The sequence below is a fragment of the Rhinopithecus roxellana genome, chromosome 17 (genome assembly GCF_007565055.1).
Source record: "Rhinopithecus roxellana isolate Shanxi Qingling chromosome 17, ASM756505v1, whole genome shotgun sequence".
In the NCBI taxonomy this organism is placed as follows: Eukaryota; Metazoa; Chordata; class Mammalia; order Primates; family Cercopithecidae; genus Rhinopithecus; species Rhinopithecus roxellana.
This window is the reverse complement of record NC_044565.1, coordinates 4,047,005-4,071,504: the sequence shown is the minus strand read 5'-3', so window position 1 is coordinate 4,071,504 and position 24,500 is coordinate 4,047,005. Positions and strand designations below refer to the sequence as shown.

General features: G+C 44.3%; 2 protein-coding genes across 2 annotated transcripts in view; both read left to right on the top strand.

Annotated features, from left to right (window-relative positions):
* Positions 1-10,469, top strand: part of POLR1B (RNA polymerase I subunit B) — a 34,827-nt gene extending 24,358 nt beyond the window's left edge. Inside the window, 6 exon segments of the mRNA XM_030921084.1 lie at positions 1,237-1,407; positions 2,015-2,171; positions 5,872-6,068; positions 6,891-7,144; positions 8,163-8,391; positions 8,393-10,469. Of these exon segments, the coding sequence (XP_030776944.1) occupies positions 1,237-1,407; positions 2,015-2,171; positions 5,872-6,068; positions 6,891-7,144; positions 8,163-8,391; positions 8,393-9,046 (1,662 nt within the window). The 3' untranslated portion in view covers positions 9,047-10,469.
* A 5,835-nt stretch (positions 10,470-16,304) lies between these two features.
* Positions 16,305-22,442, top strand: CHCHD5 (coiled-coil-helix-coiled-coil-helix domain containing 5). Its single transcript, XM_010366999.2, is given in 4 exon segments — positions 16,305-17,947; positions 19,270-19,410; positions 19,496-19,661; positions 22,266-22,442. Coding segments are annotated over 4 exon segments (402 nt in total). The 5' UTR covers positions 16,305-17,876; the 3' UTR covers positions 22,290-22,442.
* The last annotated feature ends 2,058 nt before the right edge of the window (positions 22,443-24,500 follow it).

The window sequence follows — 24,500 nt, the reverse complement described above, 5'->3', positions numbered from 1 at the left end:
CTCACTCTGTCGCCCAGGCTAGGCTGCAGTGGCGTGATCTTGGCTCACTGCAGCCTCCACCTCCCGGGTTCAAGCAATTCTCCTGCTTCAGCCTCCCAAGTAGCTGGGATTACAGGTGCACACACCACACCCGGGTAATTTTTGTATTTTTAGTAGAGACAGGGTTTCTCCACGTTGCCCCGGCTGGTCTTGAACTCCTGACCTCAGATGATCTGCCTACCTCATTCGTCTCAGATTTTATCTTTTTTATAATTTGTGCTTTCTTTTGGTTGACTTCATTCTTTTTTAGCTTTTGATTAAATAATTTATTTTCATTCTTTTTTTTTTGGTTAGCATTGTGGAGGGTTGGAGGATGAGGACACTTAAGATCTGCTCTCTTAGTGAATTTCAGGCATGCAATATAGTATTCTTAACTATAGTCACAGGCTGTACTTGAGATCTTCAGAAACTTAATTCTGTTGCATAACTGAAGCTTTATACTCTTTGACCAGCATCTCCCAGTGTCCCCCTCCACCAGACATCCTCTCATTTAGCTGTGAATCCCTATGAGTACTGACACCTGGGTTTTGTTTGTTTTTTTTTTCTTTTCCAGGTTTCTGTAATTTAGATTTTTATTTCTCCTTTCACACAGGAGTTTGTTGGCATTTTTTTTGTTTTGTTTTTGAGACAGGGTCTCACTCTGTCACCCAGGCTAGAGTGCAGTGGCATGATCATGACTCACTGCAGCCTCAACCTCCTGGGCTCAAGTGATTCTCCCACCTCAGCCTCCCAAGTAGCTGGGACTACAGGCACGCACCACCACGCTCAGCTAATTTTTTTATTTTTTGTAGAGACGGGATTTCACCATGTTGCCCAGGCTGGTCTTGAACTTCTGGGCTCAAGTGATCCACTCACTTCGGCCTCCTAAAGTGCTGGGATTACAGGTATAAGCCACCATGCCCGGCCCACCCAAGAGTTTTTGGTTTATTAAGTTTACAAATAAAACCAGTAATCTACTGTATTTTAGATCACAGAGGACAGAATTTCCTTTAGTGTATCTACACATGCATTCATGGTGTACTTTATCCTTAGTCTCAGTAGTTAGTGATTTGTCTGCTAGCTGGGGTGAGCACCCAAGGAAGTAGGGCTTTTACCATGGCTGAGCGTGGATGAGTGGTATTCCATGGGGCATAAGACTGGCAGTGACAGCCATGGCTGTGGGACAGGTTTGTTAAACTCTGTTTTTGTTGAAAACAGGTGTTGAGAGAGAAAAGAATTCCTCCCTGGATGGAAGTGGTTCTTATACCCATGACAGGAAAACCAAGTCTGTACCCAGGATTGTTCCTTTTTACTACTCCTTGTAGACTGGTACGGCCTGTGCAGAACTTGGAATTGGGCAAAGAAGAGCTAATTGGAACTATGGAACAGGTAAATACATATGTGTGATGGATCAGTGTATGTGCTTGTTTGTATAGTATACAACTTTCAGAGACTTAACTCTTCCTTTTTAAAAGGGTTGTTAGTGTTACAACAACAGTTGGACATTTGAAAGAAAGTCAGACTTTCCACCTCCTCTGTGACCAGCACAAAGCAGTTCCCATGTCTGATCTCACTCCACAAGAACCTGAGAGGGTTGGTGGTCACATGACCTGCCTCCCATCCTGTCTAGCTCCCAGAGCTCCTTTGTACCTGACTCTGCCTCAGCTGGTGAAGTGAAAACATTCCATTAGATTCACACTCAGTCTTTGCCTACATATTTGCAGTTGCAAAGTTATAGGCTTTGTGCTACTTAAAATTTTTTCTTCCTATTCCCCTTCACAATTGGTCTGGGGTAGATTTAGAGTGGTAGATTTAAAGCAAGTGGTATTTCTAACTGGTCGCTTCCCTGTGCTTCCCAGTTGATCCCTTCAGCACTCATGATGCTGGGTGGGGAAGGTTTTCTCTTGAGTCTTAGAGTGCTGAACTCTGAGAAATGGTAAGAGTTAATGTGAAAGCAGTTGCAGTTATTTTGTGCCTTGGACATCTGCTCTTCCAGATCTTCATGAATGTCGCTATCTTTGAGGATGAGGTTTTTGCTGGAGTTACCACACACCAGGAACTTTTTCCACACAGCCTGCCGAGTGTGATTGCCAACTTCATCCCTTTCTCTGATCACAACCAGAGTCCACGGAACATGTACCAGTGCCAGATGGGTAAGGAAGAGGGATGATGTTATAGTCACAATCAGGAAAGTAAACTTGATACTAGCATAGTCTTTTGTAGTCCTTATTTATATATGCTGACCATTTGTTCCAAAAATATGGCTTATGGCAAGTTTTTTTTTTTTTTTTTTCTGTGCCACAAGCAACCAGTCCAGGATCACTCATTGTATTTAATTGGCATGTCCATTTAGTCTCCTGTAGTTTATGACAGATCTTTAACCATTCTTTGTCTTTGACATTTTTGAAGAAAAAGGTATAGAATGTCCATAGATTTGGGTGTGCCTGGCGTCTTATTACTTGATTTTTTGAAGAATACAAGCAATCATAGTCACCTGCATATTTATCACTTCCAGTTCTCTTCATTCCTGCTGCAAGATTCAGGTTTTCATTGCTCACAGTTTTCCTTCAGCCTGATAATCGTCCTTTACCATTTTTTTATATGGCAGGTTGCTGGCCACAAATTCTCTTGGTTTTCATTTATCTGAAAATGTCTTCATTTTGCTTCACTTGAAGGAATCTTTCACTGGGTATACAATTCTGAGTTGACAGTTATTTTTCTTCCAGCACTTAAAAGTTGTTGTTACACTGGCTTTTCTTAGTCTCTGTCATTTCTAGTTAGAAAGCAGCAGTCTTTTGAATATAGTGTGTTTCTTTCTTTTTTTTTTTTTTTTTTTTTTTTTGAGACAGTGTTGCTCCATCGCCTAGGCTGGAGTGCAGTGGTGTGATCTCGGCTCCCTGCAACCTCTGCCTCCTGGGTTTGTGGTTCTTCTGCCTCAGCCTCCCAAGTAGCTGGGACTACAGGCACTCACCACCATACCCAGCTAATTTTTGTATTTTTAGTAGAGACGGGATTTCACCATGTTGGCCAGGCTGGTCTTGAACGCCAGGCTGGTCTTGAACTCCTGACCTCAGGTGATCTGCCCACTTTCGCCTCCCAAAGTGCTGGATTACAGGTGTGAGCCACCGCACCTGGCCCCAAATTTGTTTTTTTGTTTTTTTGTTTTTTTACTTTAATTAAATTGCTAAACTCTTCTGTCATTATTTTTAAAAACATTGCTCCTACCCTTTTCTCTCTTTCCTCCCCTTCTGAGATATCAGTTATTCATATATTTAAACCTTTTGATATTGTTCCATAAGACATTGAGTTTCTGTTCTCTTTTTTTCTTTATTTTCTTCAGATTGGATCTTTTCATTTTTTTTTTTCCCCCGAGATGGAGTCTCACTTTGTTACTTAGGCTGGAGTGCAGTGGTGCGATCTTGGCTCATTGCAACCTCTGCTTCCCATGTTCAATAAATTCTCCTGCCTCAGCCTCCCAAGTAGTTGGGATTACAGGCACACATCACCATGCCCAGCTAATTTTTGTGTTTTAGTAGAGATGGGGTTTCACCATGTTGACCTGGCTGGTTTTGAACTCCTGACCTCAAGTGATCTGCCTGCCTCAGCCTCCCAAAAATACTGGGGTTACAGGTGTGAGCCACTGTGCCTGGCCCAGATTGAATTATTTTTATTGACCTATTATCACAGTCACTTTTCATTCTGTCTTCTACTGAATTTTCGCCTACAGTCATATGCCCTTAACGACAGGGATACATTCGGAGAAGGGAGTCGTATGTGATTTTGTCATAGTGTGAACATCATACAGTGAACTTACATAAACCTAGATGGCAGAGACTACTACACACCTAATATATGGTATAGCCTGTTGTTCCTAGGCTACAAACCTGGGTGGCATATAACTGTACTGTGTGCTGTCGACAGTTGTAAGACAATGGCAAGGATTTGTGTAGCTAAAGATAGAAAAGATACAGTAAAAATGTGGGATCACCATAGTATATATGCCATCCTACATTGACTAAAACATTGTTATGCAGTGTATGACTATATTTTCAAGTCCAGCACTTCCACTTGTTTCTTTTTTTTTTCCTTTTTTGAGACAGGGTATTGCTGTGTCACTCACCTGGAGTGCAGTGGCACGATCTTGGCTCACTGCAACCTCTGCCTCCCCGGTTCAAGCGATTCTCCTGCTTCCACCTTCTGAGTAGCTGAGATTACAGGCATGTGCCACCATGCCCAGCTAATTTTTTGTATTTTTAGTAGAGACAGGGTTTTATCATGTTGTTCAGGCTGGTCTCAAACTGCTGACCTCAAGTGATCTGCCTGCCTCAGCCTCCCAAAGTGCTGGGATTACAAGTGTGAGCCACTGCGCCTGGCCTGACTTGTTTCTTTTTTTACAGTTTCTCTCTTCTCTAAGATTTCTTATCTTCATTCATTGTGGGCATGTTTTCCTTTATATTTTTAGCATAGTTTTATATGATGGGTGTTGTAAAGTCATTATCTGCAGATTCCAATGTCTAGGTCATCTCAGGATCAGTCTCCTTGAGTATAAGTCAAGTTTCACCATTTATTTGTATGCCCAGTAATACTGGATTGTATTATGAACGTTGTGAGGAATATGTTTTAAACCCTGGATCCTGTTAGGGTCCTCTGAAGAGGATTAGTTTTGTTTGTTTTTAGTGTGGTGTTTGGCCTTCAATTACCTTTTAATGTTTTTCATTTTATGTCTTTCCTTCTTAATACACAGTCCATCACCTGGCTCAGTGCATGTCACCAAACATTCTCCAGGGGAAGAGGATTGGTTTTTAGTTTTCACTGGTACTTAACTTAGTGAACATGGCAGTTGAAGTACATTCTTCAGCCTTAGGTGGGCTGCTTTGATCTGTCCCATGCATGCATAGTTCAGGAGTCCACCAAAGATTTGGACCTAATTTTACATGCTGAATTTAAGGGTCTCCCTTTGTTCTCTCATTTCTGAAGTGTTCCCCTTTCCCAATTGTTGTCATGCTCAGAACTCTATTTCTTGGTTCTTCAAGCCAGTAAGACTGTGGGTTTCTATCTAAGTTGTGGCTGCCACACTAGGCCATAAGGCAAAAATAAATACATAAATACTTAAAAACCTGGAAATTCACCCAGTGTGGTTCCTTTCATCCAAGTAAAAATTCTTCCTCAGCTTCTGGCAGCTTTTGGTTACTCTCCAATGCTATATGTGTTGTTGGGGCCTTTTTTCTGCATCTTATACATATGTGTTGAGGGTGGTCTTGTAAGAGTAGCCCTTTATTACTGGAAGCTCTAAGTTTATAATTTTTTAAAAAAAATTTCACTTGTATGTATTTATATTTTAAAATCATTTTGTTCTGAAATGATTATACTGTGAGGTAGTACACAGAGGAATCTCACCCCATACTCAGTACCTAGAATTAAATACATCTTCTGCTGTAAGAAAGTAATCTCATTACATAATAATTACTGTCTCCCTTTTCTCCCCCCAGTAATGATATCCTGTAATTTGTGTGCTTCCTTTCTGTCCCCTTTTAAAGCTTTTATTACATCATACATGTATCCATAAACTAGGTATAGAATTGTTTGGGGCATGTTGCAAATGCACATAAATCTTATATTAAATGTCAGTCTGTACTTTCTCCCACTCAGCACGGTTTTCCTGGTCTGGTCACATTGGTACATTTAGGTTTACTTCATTTTCACAGCTTATGTATTAGTCTACAGTAAGCATAACTACTATGATTATTTATTCATTCCCCTCTGATGAATATTTAGTTGTTTCCAGTGTTGTGTATCACACCTATAATCAAGATGAAAGAAGCAGAAAATGCTAAGATGTTTTTCTCCGTTTAGGTAAGCAAACTATGGGCTTTCCACTTCTCACTTATCAAGACCGATCAGATAACAAACTGTATCGTCTTCAGACTCCTCAGAGTCCCTTGGTGAGACCCTCCATGTATGATTATTATGACATGGATAACTATCCAATTGGGACCAATGCCATCGTTGCCGTGATTTCTTACACTGGCTATGATATGGAAGATGCCATGGTAAGTTTTACCAGGAAGTGTTGTTCCAATCTTTTTATCTTTTAACTTTTTTGTTTACTGTGAAATTACTGAAGGAATATTTTTGTGTACCCAAGTACCTAGTATTTGGCACATGATGTTCTATTAAATGATTAGTTCTTGGTCTAAGTTGAAAGTGGGCAAGCCTTGAGGAATATCCACTAAATATTCAGATACACATATATCTTGCATATTTGAGTGCATATTATGAGTAAATTTTGAGGAGTTTGGTTTTGGATATATCTACCTTTTATATTTAAGTATGATTAGATTTTAAGCTATTTCTGTGTGTCTGGGTTTTTGTTTTTCTTGGTGTTTTTTTTTTTTTTTTTTTTTGGTTTTTTTTTTTTTTTGAGTCAGAGTGTTGATCTGTTGTCCAGGCTGGAGTGCAGTGGCACGATCTTGGCTCACTGCAACCTCTGCCTTCTGGGTTCAAGCAATTCTCCTGCCTCAGCCTCTCGAGTAGCTGGGACTATAGGCACCCGCCATCCACGCCTGGCTGATTTTTAATTTTTAGTAGAGATGGAGTTTCACCATGTTGGCCAGGCTGGTCTCTAACTCCTGACCTCAAGTGATCCGCCTGCCTCAGCCTCCCAAAGTGCTGGAATTACAGGCATGAGCCACTGTGCCTGGCCATGTCTGGGTTTTTGTAGTTAGTATCAGTGATTTGGAAAATGTGAGGAGAATTAAAATGTGATGCCAGTTATCCTAAACCAAGTATTATAGTCCCACTTAGTTTTATTTTGAAAATCCTCACTTGGCCTCAGTCTTTTAAATTAACGATTCGATTCTTTTACTTCACAGATTGTGAATAAGGCCTCTTGGGAACGAGGCTTTGCCCATGGAAGTGTCTACAAGTCTGAGTTCATAGATCTCTCTGAAAAAATTAAACAAGGAGATAGTAGCCTAGTGTTTGGAATCAAACCTGGTGACCCACGGGTTTTGCAGAAATTAGATGACGATGGATTGCCGTTTATAGGAGCAAAACTGCAGTATGGAGATCCGTATTACAGCTACCTAAACCTCAACACTGGGGAAAGTTTTGTGATGTACTATAAGTAAGTTTGGGTATCCAAGCTGGTTTTTGTTTGTTTTTTGAGATGGGGTCTCAGTGTGTTAGCCAGGCTGGAGTGCAGTGGAGTGATCTCACTCCCTACAACCTCCACCTCCCGGCTCAAGCAATCCTCTCGCCTCAACCTTTAAGTAGCTGGGACTACAGGCATGCACCACCATGCCCAGCTAATTTTTTGTATTTTTAGTAGAGATGGTTTCACCATGTTGCCCAGGAGGGTCTTGAACTCCTGGGCTCAAGTGATCCACTTGCTTCAGCCTCCCAAAGTGCTAGGATTACAGGTGTGAGCCACCGTGCCTGGCCTATTTGTGCTTTTTTTTTTTTAAAACTGTATTATCCAAACTTTGTCATCTTTATCATATATAAATGTTAGCAATGTTTCCTAGACAAAATGTTGAGCTCATACCTCTTATTAGAAATGTATTATTTTAGCTTATTTCACAATATAATTTATTTCAATAGGCCTTCCTAATAATTTTTCAGTTGCCTTTGTTGCTAGTTTTCTTTCAGATGAACATAATTCTGTAGTGAATATCACCAATAGTTCTATTCATACCATCTCTGTTTGTATTGGAGAATAAAGGTAAGAATGAGTTTTGCAGGCCAGGCACAGTAGTTCACACCTGCAATCCCGACAATTTGGGAGACCAAAATGGGAGGTTCTCTTAAGCCCAGGAGTTCAAGATCAGTCTGGGCAATGTAGTGGGACCCTAACTCTACAAAAAATTTAAAAATTAGCCAAGCCTAGTGACATGTACCTGTAGTCCCATCTACTGAGGAGACTAAGGTGGGAGGATTGCTTGAACCTGGAAAGTCAAGGCTCCAGTGAGCTGTAATCGCACCACCCCTCTCCAGCCTGGGCAACAGAGTGAGACCCTGTCTCATAAAAAAAAAAAAAAATGTGTTTTACAAATATCCTATATGAAGCACTAATTATATCAATGAAACTTACCTCTATAAGTTTAAACAAATAGCCTGACCTTATACGGTTTACTTTTTCCTAGGAGTAAAGAAAATTGTGTTGTGGATAACATCAAAGTGTGCAGTAATGACACTGGGAGTGGAAAATTCAAGTGTGTTTGCATCACTATGAGAGTGCCTCGGAACCCAACTATCGGAGATAAATTTGCCAGTCGTCATGGGCAGAAGGGCATTTTGAGCAGATTGTGGCCGGCTGAGGACATGCCTTTTACTGAGAGTGGGATGGTCCCAGACATTCTGTTCAATCCCCACATGTTTTCCATCCCGCATGACCATCGGGATGTTAATTGAGAGTATGGCCGGGAAGTCTGCAGCTTTGCATGGTCTCTGCCATGATGCTACGCCCTTCATCTTCTCAGAGGAGAACTCGGCCTTAGAATACTTTGGTGAGATGTTAAAGGCTGCTGGCTACAAATTCTATGGCACCGAGAGGTTATATAGTGGCATCAGTGGGCTAGAACTGGAAGCAGACATCTTCATAGGAGTGGTTTATTATCAGTGCTTACGTCATATGGTCTCAGACAAATTTCAAGTAAGGACAACTGGAGCCCGAGACAGAGTCACCAACCAGCCTATTGGGGGAAGAAATGTCCAGGGTGGAATCCGTTTTGGGGAGATGGAACGGGATGCGCTTTTAGCTCACGGTACATCTTTTCTCCTTCATGACCGCCTCTTCAACTGCTCGGATCGGTCAGTAGCCCATGTGTGTGTGAAGTGTGGCAGTTTACTCTCTCCACTATTGGAGAAGCCACCCCCTTCTTGGTCTGCCATGCGCAACAGAAAATAAAACTGTACTCTGTGTAATCGCAGTGACACTATTGATACTGTTTCTGTGCCTTATGTTTTTCGGTATTTTGTAGCTGAATTGGCAGCTATGAACATCAAAGTGAAACTGGATGTTGTTTAACTTGATGTTGACCTTTTGGATTAGGAGGCCTATCAGATTAAAGCAAAATGTAATTTTAGTTCAATAAAGATATTATTACCAGGTTACTCTTGAGATTTTTCAAGGATGTTAGAACTCTCAACCAAAATCTGAAAACCAAGAATGCAAGGTTTGAATCTCGCTGGTAGATTAACTGTTGACAATGATTTTCTGTATATTTGTTCAAAAATCTCATGTCTTCTCAAAATATGAAATATTGATAAAATGGAAGAACATACAGTGATAAGTCTCCTTTCCAACCCCAGCTTCCCTACACCCTGCTTTCAGCAGGCAGTGACTGTCACACACCTGTTAATACATCTTGAGCAGGACAGAACTATACAAATAGAATGCAAGCTGTAATATAATGTAATTTTATATTTTCTTATAGCCACATTGAAGTAAAAACAAACAGTTACAGTGTTTTTTTACCAGCTTTATAGAAGTACAGTTGTTACATATGTAATGAATACAATTTGATGGGTTAGACTATATGTACACACCTTTGATACCATCACCACAATCAGGGTAATAAACATATCTGTCATCTCCACAAGTTTCCTCCTGCCCCTTTGTTTTTTGCTTTTTGGTTGCTGTTGAGTTTTTGTTTTGTTTTCTGTGGTAAGAACACGTAACTCAAGACCTACCCTCTTAACAAATCTTTTAGTGTACGATATAGTATTGTTAATTATAGGCACCATGTTGTACAACAGATCTTTAGACCTTACTTGTCTTGCATAACTGAAGCTTTATACCTGTTGAACAACTCTCCATTTCCCTGGCCCCTAGCAACCACTCTTCTACCCTGTTTCTATGAGTTTGACTATGATAGATATCTCATATAGTGGTATCATGCAATATTTGTCCTGTGACTGGCTTATTTCACTTAGGATAGTGAAATAAGATTCATCCATTTTGGAAGCCAGGCATGGTGCTGTGCATCTGTAGTCCCTGCTATTTGAGCGGCTGAGGTGGGAGGATCATTTAAGTGCAGGAGTTCAAGGCCAGCCTGGGTAATATAGGAAGACCCTGTCTTAAAGACCCTGACCTCAAGTGATCCACCCACCTCGGCCTCCCAAAATGCTGGGATTACAGGTGTGAGCCACTGCGCCTGGCCTCCAGTGAGTATTTTATATTTAGTCTACACTTCTATACTTGGCTTTTTTTCTGCATTTATATTGACCTGCTTTCATAGCAGTGTGTAGAGTGCCGCTTATGTTTTCTTTCCTGTGTACAGTATTTTATTGTACGGATATACCATCCCCTGTGTATTTGAGTTGTTCCATTCTTTGGCCATTATAACTTTTTTCTGCAAATACTCTACCTACTTATCTTTGGCCATTATAAACTGTTGATAATAGATCATCTTGTATATACTTGCAATTATAGGATGTTTTTTGATGAAGAAAGCTTTCCTAAGGTAATTCTTTCCTGAGTTTGGTTTAGATGGTCTGTCACTAATTATAAAATAAGGCAGATAGGAAAAGACTCAGAAAAATCTATCATTCAAGATAGGCTTAGCAGGACGGGCATGGTGGCTCACGCCAGTAATCCCAACATTTTAGGAGGCCTAGGCAGGAGCAATCATTTGTGCCTAGGAGTTCTAGACCAGCCTGGGCTGAGACTAATGACAAAAAAATTAGCTAAGCATGGTGGCACACCCCTGTAGTCGCAGCTACTCGGGAGGCTGAGGTGGGAGATGGGAGGATTGCTTGAACCCAAAAGGTCGAGGCTGCAGTGAGCCGAGATTGTGCCACTGCATTCCAGCCTGGGTGACGGAGCAGGACCAAGTCTCTATAAATAAAAAAGACTGGGTGCAGTGGCTCACACCCATAATCCCAACACTGGCTCAGCAGGTTGAATTCCTGGCTGAGCCTAGGAATTCAAGTCCAGCCTGGGTAACATGGGGAAACCCCATCTCTACAAAAAAAATTAGCCTGGTATAGTGGTACATGCCTGTAGTTCTAGCTACACAGGAGGCTGAGGTGGGAGAATCTCCTGAGCCCGGAAGGTCCAGGCTGCAGTGAACCAAAATTGTGCCACTACACTCCAGCCTGGGCAACAGAATAAGACCCCGTCTAAAAAAAAAAAAAAAAAAAAAAAAAAAAGGCAAAAGAAAAAAACTATTTAATAGAAAAGATAGGCTTTGCTTCAGGAAACTGGTTGAGAAGAATAAGGAAAAACTGGATTCCATTGACTGACATTTCTCCCTGCTGTTAATAGAATCCCAGCCATACACTTTCACACACTATTCCAGGTTGTGTACTGAACGATCCCACAACTGAGGTCTATTGTCCATCTCTCCATTTCTATTTATAGCAGCACTAAAAACATTTCCCAAAAAAAGCATTTTTTAGCTTTTTGATTGTAGATTCACCACTAAGAAACTGACATTGGGACAGTCCACAGAGCTTATTCAAATTTCACCCATTTTACTTGCACTCATTTGTGTTGTGTGTGGTAAACAGTTCTATTTCATTTTATCACCTGTGTAGACTGACGAAAACACCAACATAAGCAAGATACAGAGCTGTTCTGTCATCACAGAGCTCTGCCATACTATCCTTTTATCTCTGTCCCCCATTTCTAACCCCTGGAAACCACTAATCTGTTCTTTATAGTTTTCTTATTTCAAGAATCTTACGTAAATGGGATCATGAAGTATAATCTTTTGAGAACGGCCTGTTCATTCAATTCCCTTGAGATACATTCAGGTAGTTGCATGTATCAATAGTTAATTCCTATTTATTGCTATATAGTACTCCATAGTATGGATATACTATGTACATAGCATATATACATAGTATATATGTGCACAGTTTAACCATTCACCTTAAACATTTTGGTTGTTTCCAGTTTGGGACATTAACAATAAAGCTGATCTGAACAATCATGTATAATAGTCTCCCTTTATCCTTGAAGAATATATCCCAAGACTCCCAGTGAGTGTCTGAAACCATGGTATATACACTATCCATATGTGCTATATGTACTATATATACTATATTTTTTCCTATACACACATACTTTTGATGAATTAGGCACTGTAAGAGATTGACAACAATAAATAGAATAATTATACTGTAATTAAATGAATGTGGCCTCAAAATATACTGTACGCACATATTTTCAGGCTGTGGGTAACTGAAACTACATAAAGCAAAACTGGCTGGGCGCGGTGGTGCATGCCTGTAATCCAGGACTTTGGCAGGCCAAGGTGTACTGAGCACTTGAGGTCAGGAGTTTGAGACCAGCCTGGCCGTCATGGGGAAACCCCGTCTGTATTAAAAATACAAAAATTAGCTGGGTGTGGTGGCACACGCCTGTAATCCCAGCTACTCAGGAGGCTGAGACAGGAGAATCACTGGAACCCAGGAGGCAGAGGTTGCAGTGAGCCAAGATCACGCCACTGCACACTAACCTGGGCAACAGAGCAAGACTAGAGTCTCAAAAAAAAAGGAAAGCAAAACTGCAAAACTGCAGATAAGGAGGACTACTATACAGGTTATTTTGTAAACATAAGTTTCATTTCCGTGGGACAAATGTTCAAGGTTGGGATTGCTAGGTCATACGGTAGTTGCATATTTCATTTAAGAAACTGCCAAACTTTTCAGAGTGGCTGTGCCATTTTACATTCCTACCAGCAATGCATGAGTGATTCATTTCTTGGCATTCTGACCAACCAGCATTTGGTGATGTCACTTTTTTTTTTTTTAAGGCTAGTCAAGTGAAGCAGTGGGAGTGGAAAAAGAACAAATAAATCTGTAAGTGGTTGTGGTCAATTTGCTGCAAACACCATTGCATTGGGACCAGCCCACTATTTCTTATTTTAGCCATTCTGATAGATGGGTAGTGATATCTCATTGTGGCTTTAATTTGTATTTCTCTAATGGCTGAAGATGTTGAACATCTCTTCATGTGTTTGCTTGCCATCTGTATATCTTCAGTGAAATGTCTGCTGCTCATTTTTTAATCGGATTGTTTGTCTTCTTACTTTTGACTTTCAAGACTTCATTATATATTCCAGATATAAAGCCTTTGTCACACAAGTGCTTTGCAAATAATTTGTCCCAGTCCATAGTTTGTCTTTTCATCCTCTTCACAGGTATTTTGCAGAGAAACAAATTTAAATTTTGATGAAGCCCAATTTATGGGTTTTTGCGTTTTTGCTGTTACGTCTAAGAACTCTTCACCTAGCCCAAAGATTTTCTTGTATGTTATTTTCTAAAGGTTTTATAGTCTTATGCTTTTATATTTAAATCTATGATCCATTTTCCACTTTTGTACATTTTGTACAAGGTGTAAGGTTTAGATCAAGATTCTTTTTTTTTTTTTTTTTTTTTTTTTTGCTAGTAGATATCCAATTGCTCCAGCACTGCTACTTGAAAGCAATCTTTTATTGAATTACTTTTGCACTTCTGTCAAAAATCAGATGGCCATAGGCCAGGTGCAGTGGCTCACACCTGTAATCCCTGCACTTTGAGAGGCTGAAGTGGAATGATTGCTTGAGCCTAGGAGTTTGAGACCAGCCTGGGCAACACAGCCAGACCCCGTCTCTACTAAAAAAAATTAGCCAGGCACGGTGGTGTGCGCCTGTGGTCCCAGCTCCCTAGGAGGCTGAGGTGGGAGGATCATCTGAGCCTGGGAGTCAAAGCTGCAGTGAGCCGTGATCGCACCACTGCTCTCCAGCCGGAGTGACAGGGTTTAAATCAGATGGCCATACATACTTGTGCGGGGCTAATTTATTTTTTATTATTTCATTTTTATCTCCATTGTTGGCTTATTAACCCTACTCCCATTTTCATTTTTTGTTGTTTCTTTTAAAATTTCTAGTGTAAATCTTTAGACTTGTCGCACTTTTATGTAATATTCTATCATTTCACAGGTAGTAGAACAACTTAGCAACAGCACACACTTTCCTGTCTCTTGGCCTTTGTGCTATTTTTGTCATAAGGGTTATATTTACTATATCTGGAGATCTTGATTTCATATACCATTATTTCCATTTTCCTTCGAACTGAGGGCTTGCTTCAGTGTTTCTAAGGTTACTTAGGTGAGACCAGAGCAGCCATTAGGGCTAATTTTGCCTCACTGGAGAGGCAGTATCTTTGAGTAGTTTATCCAGTGCACAGTGATGGTCTCCTCTGTGGCTGGGGGTGGAACATGGACAACTGCAAGCTCTAGGGATTGCTCTGCCTGCACCTTCCTGGTGGTTCCCTTGGCCTCCAGGAGTGTATTCACAGACATGCTGTGCACTACACGTGCAGGAAACCCTTTGCAGGCCTGTGTCATGCTACTCTCTGGTACCCTGCCTTACAAACTCTAGCTGCCTTGGCCTCTCCAAATTCTCAACTTTGTCCCAATTCAGGGATACCCCTGGGCTGTGTAGCCTGGAAACTAACTCTCCAGAGTTAAGCCGGGCCACTAGTGTCACTTCATTTGTCTCCTTTCTCTTGGGGACCACTGTGCTACAATGCTTGTTTCCAGTGCCTGAACTCTGTTGTCTCCTATTTTGTCCAGATTTTTTAGTTGTTGGTGTTGGAAGGATAAATCCACTATCTATGACATCACCACACCCAGGTAACTTCTGTACTTTTTGTAGAGACAGAATTTCGCCATGTTGCCCAGGCTGGTCTCAAACTCCTGGGCTCAAGCAGTCTGTCCACCTCGGTTTCCCAAAGTGCTGGGAGTTACAGGGATGAGCCACCACACTTGGCCTATGTTTCTAATGCAGAAGCCACCACCATATTGCCACACTTGTGACTCTTTCCCATATCTGTTGTAATAAAAGAGGCTGCAGGCCTGTAATGTCAGCACTTTGGGAGGCTGACATGGGCGGATCACAAGGTCAGGACTACCAGACCAGCCTGGCCAATATGGTGGAACCCCGTCTCTACTAAAAATACAAAAACTAGCCGGGCGTGGTGCGCACGCCTGTGGTCTCAGCTATTCGGGAGGCTGAGGCAGAAGAATCGCTTGAACCCAGGAGATGGAGGTTGCAGTGAGCTGAGATCGTGCTACTGCACTCCAGCCTGGGTGACAGAGCGAGATGCCGTCTCAAAAAATAAATAACAATAAAAGAAGCTGCAATACATGACACATTGGCAGCACCAACTGCTGCCTGGTGGATGACATCCATCTTTAGACATCCCCACTCCAGGGTTGCTGGGGGTCCATTACCATTGTTGACACTTCTTCAGGTTATGTTATCAGTCCCAGTGCTATCAGTCAACTCTACACTCCTAGGTAGTTCTTGAATCTACAGTTGACCCTTAATGCAGTAGAAAATCCACATATAACTTTTGACTCCCCCAAAACTTAACTACTAATAGCCTGCTGTTGATCTGAAGTCTTACTGATGACATAAACAGTAGATTAACACATATTTTGTATGATATATGCATTATATACTGTATTCTTGCAATAGTAAACTAGAGAGAAAGTGTTATTAAGGAAATTGTAAGGAAGAGAAAATATACTATTCATTAAGTGGAAGTGGATCATCATAAAGGCATCCACCCTTGTCCTCTTCACAGAGTAGGCTGAGGAGGAGGAAGGGGGGTTGGTCTTGCTGTCTCAGAGTGACAGAGGCAGAAGAAAATCCGAGTATAAGTGGATCAGTACACTTTAAATCCATCTTGTTCAAGGGTCAACTGTAAACTGTTTTATTTAATGGGCAACCCACGCACCCAAGTGGTTATAAGTGGTACTACAAAATGTATTATAAAAATACTGTAGATTTTTTTTTTTTGAGACAGAGTCATGCTCTGTCACCCAGGCTGGAGTGCAGTGGTGTGATCTCGGCTCACTACAACCTCCGCAGCAATTCTCGTGCCTCAGCCTCCTGAGTAGCTGGGACTACAGGCACCTGCCACCATGCCTGGCTAATGTTTTGTATTTTTTGTAGAGACAGGGTTTCGCCATATTAGCCAGGCTGGTCTCGAACTCCTGACCTCCAGTGATCCACCCACCTCGACCTCCCAAAGTGCTGGAATTACAGGCGTGAGCCACTGCACCCAGCTGAACACAATCTTTACCTTCCATGTACTGATTTATGTCTTTGTAATTGCTATCCACCTAAAATGTACAAAACCAAACTGTAATTCTACTGTCTCAGGCACACTTTCTCAGGACCTCTTGAGCCTGTGTTTCCCAGGCCATGGTCACTCATATTGGCTCAAAACAAACCTCTTTAAGACATTTCAGTTTGGTTTTCCTGTTAACAGGTGGTTGATTTTTCCTAGTTCTTTAATGAGATCCCTAGAAACCGGGTTTAGGACAATTGAACTTCTTTTTTGCTTTCGTGGTCAGATAAGAAAATTTCAGAAACTCCCTCCCTGTGTACCTGTGGGCATCCCCACCCCCACACACCAACAAGAAAGGTTAGACAGATCTTCTGAGGTAGCTTCTAGGGCCTTTCAGCATGTCAAAATACATCTTTGGGGTATCCGTTTCTGAGTACCAACAAGGGAACGGGATGGGTTAAGATTTCGTTCTCCCAGTAGAGGAAAATTTAGGGATTCAGTCTACATTTGAAGCCAAAAACAGTTAATCTGACTCCTTCCAGAGCGTTTAAATGTTGATCCCCTCCCCTCTTCTCCCACCAAACGTACACTTGGAAGTTTAAGAAGAATGGAGGGATCTCAAGGTGTAAAGCTTTCTGTGCCTATGGCAGATTCAGATGACCAGTGCTGGTCCTCGGATGTCAACTGCCAACCAGGGTAGCTCATGGTTACAGCCTCCCGTAGAGCTCTCACTTATCCAGAACTCCTGAGGCTCAAAGCTCAGTATCAAACTGTTCACTTGCACTATGTGCTCTATGATGTCACTGTCATCATCATCATTTTACAGACACACTGAGACTCCAAGTTGTCGTTACTAGTTCACAGTCAAGTAGCTCTCGTTCATCTTCTCGTTCATCTTCAACTCTATCATTAACTGCAAAGTGTTCTGCTCATTTTGACTAGAGTCTTGAAAGATCTGCAAACTAAATGGCAGGACTGATGCTCAGTTCTCTGACCAGGGGATATCCAGTCTTTTAAGTGGGGAAACTCACGCCCATGTCTAACCTCACACTTTCAAGACAGATGAGAAGGGAGGGGGAAATGTTGCTACACTAGAAGGAATTAATTACAAAGAGAGGAAGTAACTGGCTTGATAGTCTTATGGAGTCGGGATTAAACACCATGTCTGTCCTGGCCTACACTAAGGGATGGAGGAACGTCTGGGTCACCCAGGCTGACTAAATGGGAGGCCCACGCCGAATTAGTTCGGCTCTTGGTTTCTCCCTCTTCCCTCCTGTTCCAAGCGCTCGCATGAACCAGGGTGCCAGGAGGACTATCAGCGTCTGTGCAAGGCCGATGGTGGCAGCGTGGCGTTAGGAATCAGGCTCCCTATCGCTGAGTCCAACAGCCTACCGCCACAGCACCCATCCAAAATGGGAACAACATGTTGAGACGCCGCAGCAACAGCAGCCGCTTCCCACCAGCTCCAGTCGGAGATTTGGAGCGCTTGTGTCTGCGACTCAATTCCGTGAGGTGCGGCGCAACTCAGCGGCGCATTCTCTTTGGAGCGGAGGTACCACCGTACTTTCCATTGCTTACTTCCGTTGAACCCCGGGGGCTGCCATGGCAAGCCGGAAATAGGGATAAATCTAGCCAGAAGAGGGCGGAAGTGGCTACTCAGGGCGCCGCCATGACGAGTCGGGACCGGAAGAAGAGGTGGGGCGCCGCCATGACAGATTAGTACTAAAGGGAAAGGGTTGTTAGTTCAATTGGCTACCGGAAAAAGACAGGCTGGGCTGGGTGCCGCCATGACAACCGATACCGGAAAAGGCGGGTCGTTCCCCCCCCAACAGACCTACGCCGGCAAAAGTCTCGAGATGTGAGTAGGGAGAGCGCCTACCATATACGTGCGGCCGCTCCCCTTCTCTTACCCAGTGATCTAGACCTAGTCTAGGACCTCCGGAATTAGGACCAGCCTCCCTCCTTCTTGGAGATCTGACCCTCAGGATTCAGCGCCTTCCCTCACGAGTTACAACCCTCCGCATGCCCAAGCCCCGCCCTCTAAGCGTTTAGGCCCCGCCCCCTCTCGCAGCGGTTTAGGACTTCGGTCCAGTCACTCTTCACCCAAGCTCTGCCCCCAGTACCCCTGCTCCGGTCCTTCACACCAAAATCCTAAGACTACAGACCTATTTAGGGACCTCTAGGACTCCTACACCCGTCCTCAGAGCTCCAGATTCCTCCCCCTTGATCACCAAACTTTACCTATTGAACCTTCCAGATCTGCCCAGGACCCCAGTCCTCACCTATAGGGTCCATAGACTTGTTCCTAGACCACTCTGACCTTGCCCGGGATTCCCAGAGCACCAACTTCATCCAGGGCTTCCAGACCTCATGCCCCTGGGACTTGAGTCCCGCACCACGGCCTCAGGTTTCATCTTGACTCTTTGGCTAAGACACTCTTCCCCAGGACCTGAGACCCCACCTCCTGGACCTCTAAACCTCACTTTTAGAATCCCCAAACCCATTTAGGGCTCTGAAGCTCTCTCCCTGGAATTCTAGATCTTCTAAGTCCCTAAGTCTTCTCTGCATGATCCTCAGGCCTACTGGGGGATGCCTGGATTTCAAGGCTTGTCTTCTAGGACGCGGAAGGCCTACCTTAGATTAATCAGACCTTGTTTTAGAACCTCCACTCTCTCCCCAGAAGTTCCCCTTCTGCTTTACAAGCCCCAGGGCTAGGCCTCACCTCTACACTTCTTTGGCCCCATCTCAGGATCCTTCAGACTCCCACATCTGCCCTGAACGCCTAGTCATACTTCAGACCTAGACCAGAACTCCCTTTCTTTGCCAAGCACCATAGCTCATGCCTATAATCCTAGCACTTTGGGAAGTTTAAGTGGGAGGATCACTTGAGCTGAGGGGTTCAATACCAGCCTGGGCAACATAGCAAGACCCTGTCTCTACAAAACATAAAAAATTAGCTGGGCATGGTGGCTTATGCCTGTGGTTCCAGCTACTTAGGAGATTGAGGCAGGAAGATCACTTGAATCCAGGAGGTGGTGGCTACAGTGAGCTATGATCATGCTACTACACTCCAGCCTGGGCCACAGTGAGACCGTCTCTAAAAAATAAAATTAAAAAAAAAAACGGATTCCCTTGCTTGCCTGCTGCCTGGAATGATCCTCAGCCCATCCTGTCCCACAGGCAGGCAGCTCTGGAGGTCACTGCTCGCTACTGTGGCCGGGAGCTGGAGCAGTATGGCCAGTGTGTGGCGGCCAAGCCGGAATCCTGGCAGCGGGACTGTCACTACCTTAAGATGAGCATTGCCCAATGCACATCCTCCCAGTGAGTGTGGGCAAGTATGAGACAGTGTGGGGGGTGGGCAGTGAGGTGGGAATCTCCCAGAGGCTCAATTGCCCTACCCCCACAGCCCAATCATCCGCCAGATCTGCCAGGCCTGTGCTCAGCCTTTTGAGGCCTTCGAGGAGTGTCTTTGACAGAACAAGGCAGCTGTGGGCAACTGTGCGGAGCATATGCGCCGCTTCCTGCAGTGCACTGAGCAGGTGCAGCCACCACGCTCACCTACAACTGTGGAGGTAAGAGGGGCTCATCTCAGTTCATCTCTTTTCTCCACAACATCCCCTTCATCCTTCTGGTTTTTCAGGATAAAGACTTAGGAGTCATCCTCAGCCCCACCCCACCACCACACAGGCCTTTGCCATGCATCCAGAATCCAGAACATCATCACTTCTTGCCCCATATAGCCCCTGCTTTAATCCACCACCACCCACACCCTCCACCTCCAGGATACCTGCCCCAGCCTTCTCCCTGGTCTCCCTTCCTCCCTCTTTTCTTGCCTCCATAAAGCGGCCTGGGTGAGCATGTTAGAACTGAAATCTGGTCTCATTACACCTATGCTTAAATCTCTCCAGTGGCTTTGCGTCACATTAAGAATAAAATTCCAGGTCCTTGCTGGGTTCTCTGTGTTCTTCCCTAGGCTGACTTCATCCACCTCCTCCCTCACCCTCTCTCTCCCACTACTCTTCATCTGCAACTGGAGAGGGGCTGGGCTGAGGTGGCCAAAAAAAAGCTCACTCTTTTAAATTTATCTAATATGTAAGCTAGATATACAGTATATCTGTGATATGTAAGTCTCATGGTTGGGAAATTAGAACAAAAGTCTAAAATGACTCCTGAGGAGAGGCAGTAATGGGAAAAGGTTGAAAAATGCTCTTTTAGATGTTTTACTGCCCTCCTCACTGGACTGTGAGCTCCAAAGGTGAAAGTCACATCTTTCCCCAGCCCCTCTGAGCACCCTCTCCTGGGGCCTTCTCTCTGCCCCTGCAGCCCTGTCTTCTCTCTTGGGCCACCAGGCCATCCTTCTCCTGGGCCCCATGCTTCATCTTGACCTTCCAATCGTTCTTGGTGATCATCCTAGACTGATCTCAGAGGAAATCTGACCATGTTCTGCTTCTACTTACAAACCTTTCCATGGTTCTCAGTTGCACCAACCCAAGTCTTAATGCCAGCACAGCCCACAGGGCCTTGTGGGATGCAGTCCCTGCAACCCATGGTCCCACCTCTTCCCACTTTCTCCCTTAAGCTCTATGTTCCAGCCCCAGTGAACATGCAGTTACTCAAGTGCACATCTCTGCTGCTTTTGTCCAGCTGTTTCCTTCTGCCGGGACTGCCCTTCCTAATCCATCTCCTGGCTAATTCCTATTCCAGCTTAGATGGCACCTCTCTCAGAAAACCTCCCTGAGGTCCCACCCACTCCCCTCCCCTGTCTTCAAGTTCCCAAGGTCGCTGTGCCCCTCCATCAAGGCTCATATCCTATGCCTGTGTCAGGGGAGCTGTTGGCTGAAGATTGGGGTGATGGCCTTCTTACCAGGCCCCATAGGCATTAATTGTTTTTGTAAGGCAGGGATAAGTGATGAGTTCAGACCCCAAGGGCAGAAACTACGACTCCTGAGAGCCGGAAGAAACTTACTTCTCAGAAAACATTACCTAACTGATCACATACTGTTCTCAGTCAGCTGTTGGGGACATTTCTCTCTTTTAAGCTTTTTAGGCATATGAACAGTGAAGACCCCATCCTCCTATCTTAGAGCCATTTGCGGCTTCCCTCCCTGGACCAGCAACCAGCCTCTGCCTGTTCTCCCTGTGGCCACCCCTGCCCTGACAGTCTTCTCTCCCCTGGCAGCCAGAGGAGCTTTTAAAAATGGGAATCAGGGCCAGGCGCGGTGGCACATGCCTGTAATCCCAGCAATTGGGGAGGCCGAGGCGGGTGGATCACCTGAGGTCAGGAGTTCGAGACCAGCCTGGCCAACATGATGAAACCTCATCTCTACTGAAAATACAAAATATTAGCCAGGCGTGGTGGCAGGTACCTGTAATCCCAGCTACTAGGGAGGCTGAGGCAGGAGAATTGCTTGAACCCAGGAGGCAGAGATTGCAGTGAGCCAAGATTGCACCATTGCACTCTAGCCTGGGCGATAGAGCGAGATTCTGTCTTCCAAAAAAACACAAAAAAACAAAAAACAAACAAGAAAAAAAAACAGGGACTACAGGGACTTAGGTCAGATCTTTCCCCTCTAAAACGTTCTTGTGGCTTTCCAGTGCACTCAGAGTAACTACAATCAGCTCCTCCTTGTCATTCCGTCTTTCCTGGAGATGGCATCCCAGTTAACGATTTTTCCTTCCTAGCTAGGGGCAGTGAGATGTAGGCCTCCCACGTTGTCTGGTCTACACAATAGCGAACACAAACATTCTCATCTCCTACAGCATGGCATACAGACTTTACAGAATGTCCTGTGTTTTTGTGGCTGACAATTTAAGTGGTACATGTCCCTCCCATACCACACACACCTCTGCTCTTTACCCTGATTAAATTTTCTTCATAGAATTTCTCCAGTGTTAACATATTTGTTTTCTGTCTCTCCCTGCTTGAGTCAGAGAGTTTTGCCTGCTGGGTACACGGTAGGTGCTCTGTAAATACAGCAGAATGGCGCCTTCTCTGCCCGCCATGACACTTCACCACAGCTGACATTTTCACATGGCTCAGGGCCAAGGTCATTGCCTGACACCCTTCTCCCTCCAGACTGTGGGTTCTGCAGGGTCTCCCTCTGTGGTGTCTACATAGGTTCCCCAGGCTGGGCACAGAGGAGGTGCTACTAGTTGTTGATGTGCTTTCTCCACAGGCAAAGCCACTTCCTGCCTCCTGAGGACTCCTCTGACTGCAGGAAAACTGGACATGAATGACTGCCCCCCAACCCCCCTCCCCTGCAGAGTGACCAGATGGAGTCCCGAGCCCTGGCCACGGGCCTGGCTTTCCTGAATATCAGGACTTCCAATAAATAAAGACTGTGTATACTGGGCTTTGATTCCTGCCATCCATACCTGAGAGGGCCCTCGGAGAGCTGGCTGGGCAGAGTCATCTGTTCCCCAGCTTCACCGGGTGTGCCAAGGAAGCGCCTGGGAAGAGCAGGACACTGCAGCTGTGCCCCAGGGTTGAGACTACCCTGCCTCCCTTGTGAACTCTGCCACACAGCTGTTTCCTGACTCATGCTCCGTGCATGGGGGAAAGACCCTCGCTGCCTTCCACTCTAGCATTCCCCAACTTGTTATATTTAAAGAAGGGTCTTGCTCTATTGCCCAGGCTGGAGCACAGTGGTGCGATGATAGCTCGCTGCAGCCTCGAACTTCTGGGCTCCAGTGATCCTCTGCCTCAGCTTCTAGAGTAGCTAGCACTATAAGCGCTTGACACAGTGCCTGGCTGCATTCTCCAAATCTGTATTCAGTTTTCTGGAGGCTCGCAGGGGGGTGATAGATAACATGCCTCTTCCCTGCTGAATTCAGAATCAGCTCAGCAACAGTTAGAGGCATTAGGCAATAGAGATGAAAATACTGGCTTTATTATTGAAAACAACTGCATGGAAGGATGTGTGGCTTAGAAGGCTATGCACTGGATTTCTCCCTTCCTTCATTCCCTCCCTCCCTCCCTCCCTCCTTCCTTCCTTCCTTCTCTTTTTTTTTTTTTATACTTTAAGTTCTAGGGTACATGTGCATAACGTGCAGGTTTGTTACATATGTATACTTATGCCATGTTGGTGTGCTGCACCCATCAACTCGTCAGCACCCATCAATTCATCATTTATATCATGTATAACTCCCCAATGCAATCCCTCCCTCCTCCCCCCTCCCCCCTCCCCATGATAGGCCCCAGTGCGTGATGTTCCCCTTCCCGAGTCCAAGTGATCTCATTGTTCAGTTCCCACCTATGAGTGAGAACATGCGGTGTTTGGTTTTCTGTTCTTGTGATAGTTTGCTAAGAATGATGGTTTCCAGCTGCATCCATGTCCCTACAAAGGACGCAAACTCATCCTTTTTTATGGCTGCATAGTATTCCATGGTGTATATGTGCCACATTTTCTTAATCCAGTCTGTCACCATTCAGGACATAGGCATGGGCAAGGACTTCATGTCTAAAACACCAAAAGCAACGGCAGCAAAAGCAAAAATTGACAAATGGGATCTAATTAAACTAAAGAGCTTTTGCACAGCAAAAGAAACTACCATCAGAGTGAACAGGCAACCTACAGAATGGGAGAAAATTTTTGCAACCTACTCATCTGACAAAGGGCTAATATCCAGAATCTACAAAGAACTCAAACAAATACACGAGAAAAAAACAAACAACCCCATCAAAAAGTGGGGAAAGGATATGAACAGACATTTCTCAAAAGAAGATATTCATACAGCCAACAGACACATGAAAAAATGCTCATCGTCACTCGCCATCAGAGAAATGCAAATCAAAACCACAATGAGATACCATCTCACACCAGTTAGAATGGCAATCATTAAGAAGTCAGGAAACAACAGGTGTTGGAGAGGATGTGGAGAAATAGGAACACTTTTACACTGTTGGTGGGATTGTAAACTAGTTCAACCATTATGGAAAACAGTATGGCAATTCCTCAAGGATCTAGAACTAGTTGTACCATATGACCCAGCCATCCCACTACTGGGTATATTTTTTTTGAGACAGAGTCTCACTCTGTCCCCCAGGCTGGAGTGCAGTGGCGCGATCTGGGCTCACTGCAAGCTCCGCCTCCCGGGCCCACACCATTCTCCTGCCTCAGCCTCCCGAGTAGCTGGGACCACAGGCGCCCACCACCTCGCTCGGCTAATTTTTTGTGTTTTTTAGTAGAGACGGGGTTTCACCGTGTTAGGCAGGATGGTCTCAATCTCCTGACCTTGTGATTCACCCGCCTCGGCCTCCCAAAGTGCTGGGATTACAGGCGTGAGCCACCGCGCCCGGCCTTTCTTTTTTTTTGACAGAGTTTCACTCTTGTTGCCCAGGCTGGAGTGCAATGGCATGATCTCGGCTCACCACAACCTCTGCCTCCCGAGTTTAAGCAATTCTCCTGTCT